Raw genomic sequence first — 11,783 nt, forward strand, 5'->3', positions numbered from 1 at the left:
TCTTGAATACCAGAAGCTAAAAAAAACAAAACAAAACAAAAAACAACCTCTCTCTGGTTTTGCAGATTGGCTGTGTGCTAGGCCCCTTCAACATTTAGCCAGGCTTGCACTGAGCCTACAGATCAGCCAGTGGTGAAGGCTTGGTGTCTTCTGAGGTATTTTCTGAGCATGCATCCTGTCCTGGGGCTGTGCCTGGTTTCTAAATTCCCCAATACACATAGGTGCTTTTGAATGCCCTGATTTCCCAAGGAAATTCTCTTCATGGCTTTTCCTCTCAGATATTAAGTGTTCTATTGTATGTCTCAACCATAATCTTTTACCCCAGGCTGTGGACTTTTTGTCTTCCAGTGTTTCTGAGCAATGCAGCCTGCTTTTCTGCCCTGAGTGGGTTCTGAGCTTCGTAAAATAGAGATGAATGCCTTGTTTTGGTCCTTCAGGTAGCCCCCAGATAGATTAGAACAAACACAATAATTTGTGAGTTCTGCTCTGCTCTGTTTGGAACCAGGGACCAGGGTCCCACACTAGGAGTATGGGCTGCCATCTTCGAGACTGCTGCGGAGGCACAGGGAGGTGGTGAGGAAAGGGCAAGTGAAAATACCATGAGGCTTTCCTACTGCTTTTATTTGTCTTTTTCTTGATTCAGTGTTTGCTTGGTTGCTGTGAACCTTTGAATATTTTCCAGACTTCTGACAAAGTCGTTTCTGACAGTTTCTGCTTGTGTTTCAGTGTTTCTGTGGAAGGATGGGTGTTTGGAGCTGCCTACTCCACCATTTTGTTGTATATTCGCTCTAAGACCAATTTTATTTCTTCTTTAAATGTTTCAGAGAATTCACTGGTAAAACTATTTGGGCCTGGAGTTTTCTTTCTGGGGAGTCTTTTAATAATAAATTTACTGTGCTCACTTCGGCAGCACATATACTAAAATTGGAACAATACAGAGAAGATTAGCATGGCCCCTGTGCAAGGGTAACATGCAGATTCGTGAAGCGTTCCATATTTTTAAAACTCTTAGAGGAACACATAGGCAGAACACTCTATGACATAAATCACAGCAAGATCTTTTTTGGCCCACCTCCTAGAGTAATGGAAGTAAAATCAAAAATAAACAAATGGGACCTAATGAAACTTAACAGCTTTTGCACAACAAAGGAAACCATAAATAAGATGAAAAGACAACCCTCAGAATGGGAGAAAATATTTGCAAATGAAGCAACCAACAAAGAATTAATCTCCAAAATATACAAGCAACTCATGAAGCTCAATATCAAAAAATCAAACATCCCAATCCAAAAATGGGCGGAAGACCTAAACAGACATTTCTCCAAAGAAGACATACAGATTGCCAACAAACACGTGAAAAGATGCTCAGCACCACTAATCATTAGAGAAATTCAAATTAAAACCACAATGAGGGACTTCCCTGGTGGTGCAATGGTTAAGAATCTGCCTCCCAATGCAGGGGACATGGGTTTGAGCCCTGGTCCGGGAAGATCCTACATGTTGCAGAGCAACTAAGCCTGTGCACCACAACTACTGAGCCTGCGCTCTAGAGCCTGCAAGCCTCACCTACTGAAGCCCGTGTGTCTAGAGCCCGTGCTCCACAAAAGAGAAGCCACCGCGATGAGAAGCCCGTGCACCGCAACGAAGAGTAGCCCCCACTCGCTGCAACTAGAGGAAGCCTGCATGCAGCAACAAAGACCCAATGCAGCCAAAATAAAATAAATTTATTTTTTAAAAATGCAATGAGGTATCACCTCACACCGGTCAGAATGGCCATCATCAAAAAAATCTACAAACAACAAATGCTGGAGAAGGTGTGGAGAAAAGGGAACCCTCCTGCACTGTTGGTGGGAATGTGAATGGATACAGCCACTATGGAGAACAGTATGGAGTTTCCTTAAAAAACTAAAAATAGAACTACCATATGACCCAGCAATCCCACTACTGGACATATACCCTGAGAAAACCATAATTCAAAAAGATACATGTACCACAGTGTTCATTGCAGTACTATTTACAGTAGCCAGGACATGGAAGCAACCTAAGTGTCCATCAACAGATGAATGGATAAAGAAGATGTGGCACATATACACAATGGAATATTACTCAGCGCTTAAAAGGAATGAAATTGAGTTATTTGTAATGAGATAGATGGACCTAGAGTCTGTCATACAGAGTGAAGTAAGTCAGAAAGAGAAAAACAAATACCATATGCTAACACACATATATGGAATCTAAGAAAACAGTACTGATGAACCTAGTGGCAAGGCAGAAATAAAGACACAAACAGAGAGAATGGACTTGAGGACACAGGGTGGGAAGGGGAAGCTGGGACGAAGTGAGAGTAGCATTGACATATATACAGTACCAAATGTAAAATGGATGGCTAGTGGGAAGCTGCTGCATAGCACAGGGAGATCAGCTTGATGCTTTGTGATGACCTAGAGAGGTGGGATAGGGAGGGTGGGAGGGAGGCTCAAGAGGGAGGGGATATGGGGCTATAGGTATACATGTAGCTGATTCACTTTGTTGTACAGCAGAAACTAACACAACATTGTAAAGCAATTATACTCCAAATAAAGATATTAAATAAATAAATAAAAAATTTTAAAAAATAATAACTTTACTTTCTTTAATATATTTATAGGTAGATTTTGTTTCATTTTGTGTTAGTGTTCGAGAATAGTGTTTTTCAAGAAATTTGTCCATTTTACCTAGATTGTCAAATGTACCAATGTAAAGTTGTTCATAATAATATTCCTTTATTACATATTTTTTTATTTCTGTAGGATCTCTGGTGATATCTTCTCATTTTTTCCTGATATTGGTAATTTTTGTTTTCTCTCTTTTTTGATCACTAACTAGAAGTTTATCTGTTTATTTGGTCTTTTCAAGGAATGAACTTTTTTTAGTTGGTAATTTCTCTTTTTGGTCTGCTTTCCATTTCACTGATTTCTGCTCTTTATTATTTCCTTTCTTCTACTTTGGGTTTAATTTTCTCATCTTTTATAGCTTCTTAATGTGACACTTAGATTGTTGACTTAAATTTTTTCTTGTTTTCTAATGTAAACATTTAAAGGTGTTTATTTCCCTCTAAACCAGGGTGAACAAGCTTTTCCTGTAAAATACCAGATAGTAAACATTTTAGGCTTTGTGGTGTCTGTTACAATTACTCAACTCTGCTATTACAGCACGAAAACAGTCCTAAACAATACATAAATGAGTGTGGATGTATCCAATAAAACTTTATTTACAAAAATTGCTAGTGGACTGGATTTGGCCCACAGACTGTAGTTTGTTAATTCTCTACTTATTGCCGTGTTCCACACCTTTTCATATTGTATTTTTGCTATCAGTTTAAAATATTTTCTGATTTTCCTTATATTTTCTCCTTTGATCTCTTGGCTCTTTAGAAGTATATTGTTTAATTTCCAAATATTTGAATGTCTTATTTTTCATTCCTAATTTAATTTTGTTGTGGTAAGAGAGTATACTCTGTGAAATTTAAATCTTTTGAAATTTATTGAGACTTTTATGGCCCAACATCTGGGCTGTCTTGGTGAACATTCCATACGCACTTGAAAAGAATGTATTTTCTGTGTTTACTAAGTAAAGTATTTTATACATGTCAATTAGGTCAAGGTGGTTGATAATATCAGATCTACTTTGATTTTTTTTTTATCTAGTTGATCTCTCAGTTACTACAGTAGGAACAGTGAACTTCTTCATCAATGATTGTAGATTTATTTTTTCTCTTTAGTTCCATCATTTTATAGTTTTGTATTTTCGAGTTCTGTTTTTAGTTGCATATACATTTCTGATGTGTCTTCCTAATGAAATGACCTGTTTATCATTATGATATTATGAAATGTTCTTTATCTCTGGTAATACCTTTTATCATGAAATCTTTTTTTCTGATATTAATATAGCTACTCAAGCTTTCTTATGCTTAATGTTTTCACGGAATATATTTTTCCATCCTTTTACTTTCAATCTATTTATGTCTTTATTTTGAAACTACATCTCTTATAGACACCATAAAGTTCAATCTTACTTTTTGATTTACTCTAACAACCTCTACTTTTTAATAGTTGTTTAGTCCATTAACATTTAATGTAATTTCTCACATGATTGGATTCCTCTCTGCCATTTTATTTTCTTTTTGTTCCCTCTTTTACCTCTTAGTTCCCCCTTTCTTGCCTTCTTTTGGATTATTATATTATCTATATTTTACTCCATTATATTTATTTAATGGTTACTATTTTAATATACCTATTGATGTTTTAGCTCTTTAATTTTTATGGTTGCTCTAAAGGTTGCAATATATATTTTTTTGCTTTTGTTATAAGTTCTACAAGAAAATGTTATTTTTTGCTTTAAACAGTGCTGTGAGTTTTAAAGAAAGAGAAGAAATATATATTCTTTTATATTTACATAGTCACCATTTCAAATGACCTTCATTCTTTCCAGTAGATTACAGTTTCCATCCGATGTCATTTTTCTTCAGCCTAAATAACTTCCTTTCTATTTTATACAATGCAGTTTTGCTAGTGTTGAATATTCTGTTTTCATCTATATGAAAATATCTTTATTTTCCCTTTAATTTTGAAGGATATTTTCTCTGGCTTTAGAATTCTGGTTGACTAGTATTTTTTCCCTTCAGCACTTTAAAGATGTTATTCCATTGTCTTATCATGTGGCCTCCATTGTTTGTCATGACAAGTGACTATAATTTGTATTATTGTTCCCTAATATGTAAAGTGTCATTTTTTTTTCTCTTGTTGCTCTTAATATTTCCTCTTTGTCCTTGGATTTTAGCAGTTTTTGATAATGGCCCTAGATGTGGTTGTCTTTGTAGCCTACTTGGAGTTTTCTTAGCTTCTTGTATCTGTAAGTTTATAGGTTCTCCCAATTATTTCTTCATAATTTTTTGCCCCACTCTCTGTCTCTCTTCTTTTCTTTTGGAACTCCAGTTATACATATGTTAGCTTAAATTTATCCACAGGTTTGTTCATTTTCTTCCAGTTTTTTTCTCTCTGTTCTTCATATTTGATAATTCCTATTGTTCAGACTTCAAGTTTATTGTTCAACCTTCTAACACCTCCAGTGTTAAGCTGACCTAGTAAATTTTCCATTTCAAATACTGTATTTCTCAGTTCTAGAATTTCCACTTAGTTTTTTTTTTGTAATAGTTTTCATTTCTCTGTTGAGATTTCCTATCCACTCAACCTTAAATCCTTGAAAATATTTATAACTTTTCTAAAATCCCTTTTCTGCTAATTCCAATGGCTTGATTATCTTGGGGGTTAGTTTCTTTTGACTGCTCTTCCTCATGACTGTGGGTCACATTTCTTGTTTCTTTGCAAGTCAAGTGATTTTTTTTTTTTTTTGAATAAGCTAATACATGGGAAAGCTCTTTTTTAAAAAATATTTATTTATTTAATTGGTTGTGTCAGGTCTTAGTTGCACAGGCGGGCTCCTTAGTTGCGGCTCGCCGGCTCCAGTTGCGGCATGCATGTGGGATCTAGTTCCCGGACCAGGGCTCGAACCTGGGCCCCCTGCATTGGGAACACAGTGTCTTAACCACTGCACCACCAGGGAAGTCCCACAAGTCAAGTGATTTTTGATGTATACTGGATGTTTGTGGATGTAAGTTATAGATTCTCTGAATTCTGTTAACTTTACCTGAGGAACGTTAGTTGTTTTTTTCCCCTTGTAGGTAGTTAACTTGCTAGACTCAAACTCCAAACTCTGCCTCCTCCACAGCAGGCGACAGCTACAGTTGCTTGCTTCTTTTAGCTTTCCAACTGTTGCTTTTCACTGAGAATCTTGGCTCCTGTCCTGTGTAAGCACACACAAGTCAACCAAGGATTTGTAGGATCCTCTTCTGTTACTTTCTCACTTCTGCTGGGAGCTCTTCTTTCTCTTGTCCTACCCCCGCTTCCCCCGTCCCCGCCCCCCTCCTGCCACCAACTCCACTTTCCAGCTTCTCTGTCAGACTCAGACTCTGTCTTTGACTCCTCAAGCCACAAAGAGGTTGGCTTTCTGGGTGAAGTTCTGCCATTTTGTTTCACAAGGATTGAGGCATGCCGTAAGGCAAAAAATAAACCAAAACAAAACCATAAAGCTGCAAATTTAACCCCATGCAATTCACTTCTTTCAGTGATCAACTTTTGTCCTGTTCGTACCTGATTTTTGTTGCTCTTCAGTGCCTTAAAATACTTTATAATTGTTATCTATTGAAGAGTTAATCCAATATAAGCTACTCCACTATTATTAGAAGTGGAACCATTTAGAAATTGGTTTTGTTTTTATCCAGTCTTTTAACTGGCAAGTTTAATTCATATAAGTTCATTGCAGATATTAATATTTTTGTATTTACTCTTGCTATTTCATTCTTAGCTTCCTCTTTTTGTTTTTTCAAATTGTTTTATAAGCTATGTATGGGTTGGCCCCAAAATTCGTGTTTCTATTCTTTTTGTGGTCACCTTGGCATTTTACCACATTTTTAATATATAACTTAAAGACTAAAGTACAGGTACATGTTGTCTACCTCTATGCAATGTAAAAGGACTCTGGAACACTTCAACTCTGATCCTTTCCCCCAACTTATATGCTGGTATTCTCCAGAATTTTGGTTCTCTGTGTGTGTAAATGTGTATGTAATGCACACAAAAATTGTACAAACATCTCACAAAGCAGGTGACCATCTTTCAGGTTAAAAAAAAACAGAATATTGCCAGTGTATTAATTTCCTAGGGCTCCTCAACTAAGTACTACAAACTAGGTGGCTTAAAACAACAGAAATTGTCTGACAGTTCTCAAGTTTAGACATCTAAGGTCAAGCTGTTGGTAGGGTCGTTGTCCCACACACAGCTTCTGATTGTTAATGGCAATTGTAGGCATTCCTTGGCTTTTAGATGCATCCATCCCTCTAATCTGCCTCCATCATCATGGAGCCATCTTCTACCTATGTGTCTATCTTCACATAGCATTTTCTTCCAATAAGGACACCAGTCATATTGAATTAGGGCTCACCCTAGCGACCTCATCTTAACTTATTTACACCCACAAAGACCCTATTTCCAAATTAGGTCACATTCATAGGTACCAGGGGTAAGGACATATCTTTTTGGGGGGGGGGGCACAATTCAACCCATAACAACTAGTACCCTAGAACCATCCCCCTCATTTAATTTTAATTAATTAAAATACAAATAGCCACATATAGTCAGTGGCCATCATACTGGACAGCACAGGCATAGTCTATATTCTTTTGGGTCTGCATGCCTTCAGTCAACATTGTTTTACAGATTCATCTGATTGTTAGCATATAGCTTTGGTTCATTTCCAATACCTCTATAATAACTTTACACATATATCACAACTCATGTATTATTTATAGACATTTGGTTGCCTGTTACAAGTAATTCCCACACTTCTGGGTGTGTATACTGAGGCGGGGACTTGCTGACATTCAGCTTTAGTAGGTTATGCCAAGTTTTTTTTCCAAAGTGGTTGTTCCAATTTCTTTCCAGTACTGAATGTGAGTTCCTGTTGATCTACTGATACATCTTCACTAATCATTCAATTATTGGCCTTTTTAATTTTAGCTAGTGATGGTCATTTCTTTGTGGTTTGAGTTTACATTTTTCTGAAGAGTAATGTTTATTGACCATTTTCACATCTTTTGCCAGTGCCTTTCCAGATTTCTTGACAGTTTTCTTTTGGATGATTTTTTTTTTTTTTTAAATTTATTTATTTTTTGGCTGTGTTGTGTCTTCGTTGCTGTGCGCAGGCTTTCTCTAGTTGTGGTGAGCTGGGGCTACTCTTTGTTGCAGTGCACGGGCTTCTCATTGTGGTGGCTTCTCTTGTTGCTGAGCACAGGCTCTAGAGCGCAGGCTCAGTAGTTGTGGCTCATGGGCTTAGTTGCTCCGCGGCATGTGGGATCTTCCCGGACCAGGGCTCGAACCCATGTCCGCTGCATTGGCAGGCGGATTCTTAACCACTGCGCCACCAGGGAAGCCCTGGATGATCTTTTTACTGATTTTTCTAGGTTGAAAATCTTTTAGTTCTTTCTGGGTACAAGCAAGATCCATGTATTGCAAATATTTTCTCTCACACTATGTCTTGTCTTTTTACTCACTTAATGGTGCTTTTGATGGATAAAAGTAATTTTAATACATTCCAAAGTACGATTCTTTTTCATAATGTTTTTTGAATCCTATTTAATTAATCTTTCCCTACACTAAGGTCATGAAGATATTCCCATGTGTTATCTTCTAGAAGCTTTGTTGTTTTGCCTTTCACGATTATATAGTAAATATACAGTAAATCTGAAATGTGTTTTTGTATATTCCATAAGGTAGAGGTAAATTTTATTTTGTTTTCCATATGGCCTACCAATTGACCATTTGTTAAGAATATCATCTTTCCCCACCTTTCTGCAGTACTACCTTTGTCATCAATCAAGTTTCCATAGATGCATGAGTCTGTTTCTGAGCTGTCTATGCTGTTCCTTTGATGTGTTCATCTGTCCTTACACTGGTACCACACTCTTAATTACTGTAACTTTGTTATAAGTTTTCATAAAAATAAATCTTGTCACCTTTTTCTTCTTCGCTAAGAGCATCTTGGCTTTTCTGCGTATTTCTTCATCCCTTTGAATTCATCTTAGGGCAACTCACTGACCCAGAATCTAGCTTTAACTTAATACAGTGTAGAGTAGCTTGTAGTGTTTTAAATTGCCAACTATATAACACTAGTGCCCCAGCTCAGAGGAAGATGCAGCTATATCTTAGAAGAATTACCTGTGTCTGTGAACCAAGTAGGCTCTGGGAGACTGTGGACTGGACAGGATGAGATAAATCTGGTGTGAGAAGCTACTGAAGGCCAAGAAACTGACACCTAGTTCCACCCTCATAGACCTTAGCATCATTCTTGGGAAATGGAGAAAAAGACCTGTGAACACAAGAATATCAGTCTTGTTCACCGTTGTATTCTGTGCCTGGTATACAGTGGGCATTCAATAAATACTTGTTCAGTGAGTGCATATGTGTATATGCTTCTCAGAGGACATTATATAGCCGTGAGTTTGACTCTTTGCCTTAGATACTAGAAAGCTTAAAACTAAAATTTTAATAGCCTTTGAGATTTTGCCATTTCATGGTTTTGGCTTTCTATTTCTGCTTTAAGTCTTATATGCATTACCTCAAATCTTTTTGGAAATACATACTCATTTTCCACGTTGAGTCTGGTGATTACCTGTTAGTGATTCTAGAAGTTTGTTGACTTTCTACATCCCTAAATGGAAATTACTTACAAGTTTCTTAGCATAATTAAGCTCAGATATATTATAATTCAGTTTGAGATTATATCCAGATTCTCATATTTCAAAATAGTCTTATTTTATGATGAAGAAACTGCCAAGTTACCCTCAGTTTTTCCAATTTGTATTTCCTTTCCTTCCTGAAAATACAGATGTAGTTGATGAGACTTACATAAAGCACATCTTTATTAGTTTTCTGCCCTAAATATCAAAATTCTATGTTTTTTAATGCAGATGTGGAATTAGAAGAAGCGATTAGAAGAAGTCTTGAGGAAATGTAATTAAAGATATTACCACACAACATCAAGTGGCCTTGAAGAGACTCAGGATAATGAATTCTTGAGTTTGTTTTCTAAAGGAGATCAGAAATCTACTAGTACAAATGTATTTGAAAACTTTTTTTTGCTTTCATATGTTCAAAATCTGATATTGCTTTGTATTTTTGTGCTATTTTGCAAATATGTATAGAGGAATAAAATACATGTTAATGCAAATACAAATCATGTATTCTAATATAGGTGTCATGTTTCCCAGTTAACTTTGAATTCATATATTTACGTTACAAGAATTAAAAATTAGAAAAGCCCTTGACTATTGTTTATATGTTTCCCAAATAGAATTGGTTCTTTAATTTTATTTGTACTGTACAGATGATTCTAGTTTATTTTTTTAGGAGTGAAAATGAATATAAATAAAGCTGTCATAGCTCACTTTTTCTGTAAATTCTACTTCTCATGCGGCACTAATATATAATATCTTTGAGATCTTTGTTTATGATTATTGGGAGAGAGTAATGGAAACTGATCATGGAAAGAGATGAAAAATTTTATCAGCAGTGTTCTTTGTGGGTTTCACTCATATGTATATCCCTGCTTTAATTAGAGCTGCATATTGCTGGAATAAAAAAAAAATTTTCTTTGAAAGTAGTAGAAAGAAACTTTTGCCATTCCTTTTACCTGCTTAGACTTTTATGTGACTTGTATTATCTACTGTTTAAAGGGAATGATGTAAAAAATATTTGCATAGAATTAGGCATATTTTTAATAATATTAGTCCTTTTATATATATATTTGTGTAAACATAGTATTCTTCAGAAAATAACGTTGAAAGTCTACTCAGGAGTAATCTTCCTTAACCCTTTAAAATTTTTATTTCATATGGAGGTATCTTCATTTTAGTTATTCCTTAAAATGTCAGTTTCCTACAGTTGGTATTAAATACTTAATTTTTAAATGTTGAGGCCACATTGTGAATAATAAAAAACGTTACCTAATTAGGAGACTAAGAAGGGGCTTGTCGTACAATCTTTGTGTATATGCTTCATGTTATTTGACCCAGAAACGTCATCCCTAAAAATTTCGAGTAGTAATTACTTACCAAACTTAAAATTTTCTGTAAATATATATTTTTCTTTAAGACAGAAAAAAAAAATATATCATGGCTAGAACTTTGGTCTTTCTCTGCAACTAGATAGTTTAGTGTGAAATAGTATTACTGTTTTTTTATTATTATTATTATATAGTCTTTTCAATCCACATTGGAAACCAATTTGTGTTTTTATTTCTTAAGCTGTCAGTTCTGTCCTACCTGCTTGCATTTTTTTTTTTTTAAGTACACATCATAGCTTGAGAATGTACTAGTCATTTTTCCAAAGTATTTTTAATTTGTTTGTTAGAGTAGTTAAGGCGTTGGGTGGTAGTCATGGAGCCCTACCTTAAAGACATCTGCCGGAGCTTGCTCAGTAGTGAGGAGCAGAAAGGGTGTCAGAAAGAAGAGCGGTCCAGCAGATGTAGGGGAGGTGCCACACACAGGTGGGATGCAGCCTGTGTTCTATTAGGACGCTTGTGTGGTGTCTATGGTCAAGAGTAACCGAGGCTTTTCATATGAGGGGAAAGGGATAATTCATCATGATCCTTTAAATAAGGTAACTGTGTTGTCTAATGTTTTAATTAATAATTGTCACTGATTCTATTTCTACTTATTAAGCAATTAAAAACCACTTTTAAATTACTTCATAATTTGAACTTAATTTAGACACAAGGAGGAGAGGTAGTCTGGATGTTACAGAAAGTTATGGGGAATATTATCAAGAGTAAATGTTTCTAACATTGACAATGATGCTTGCCTGTTTGTTTTTATTCATTTTTTATTTTATTGTGATTTTTTTTCTTTTAAAAAGTTTTTGTTGTGATTCCTTATTTTTATACCTGAATAACAACTTTTGTCGAAGCAATGATGGATAACCTAATGTTTATTTTAAAAAGGATATGTAGATAATGTACTGATAGTATCTGGTTGGTGGTATCATTGATTGTCTTAAATAAAAATATCTCGGTTAAGAAGCTTTTTTTTTCTTTTTGGATGCTTGGTATCCTACCAGACCAGCCCTTTCTCCTACTCCTTGTCCCCCTGACGACCTGGCCCTCCACTCTGGCCTCTCCCAAGAACAAGGTAC

General features: G+C 35.7%; 1 protein-coding gene across 5 annotated transcripts in view; it reads left to right on the forward strand.

Annotated features, from left to right (window-relative positions):
- ZNF451 (zinc finger protein 451) overlaps positions 1-11,670 on the forward strand; it is an 86,366-nt gene extending 74,696 nt beyond the window's left edge. For 2 of the 5 annotated variants that reach the window (XM_082414290.1, XM_082414291.1), the window contains one exon: positions 9,563-11,670. In XM_082414290.1, coding sequence (XP_082270416.1) covers positions 9,563-9,609 — 47 coding nt within the window. In that variant the 3' untranslated portion in view covers positions 9,610-11,670. Of the gene's footprint in view, positions 1-8,450; positions 8,548-9,562 lie in introns of all 5 variants that reach the window. The other 3 variants (XR_014251097.1, XR_014251096.1, XR_014251098.1) reach the window with 3 other exon arrangements.
- The last annotated feature ends 113 nt before the right edge of the window (positions 11,671-11,783 follow it).

Source organism: Balaenoptera physalus (genome assembly GCF_965194825.1).
Source record: "Balaenoptera physalus genome assembly, chromosome: 11".
NCBI classification, from domain to species: Eukaryota; Metazoa; Chordata; class Mammalia; order Artiodactyla; family Balaenopteridae; genus Balaenoptera; species Balaenoptera physalus.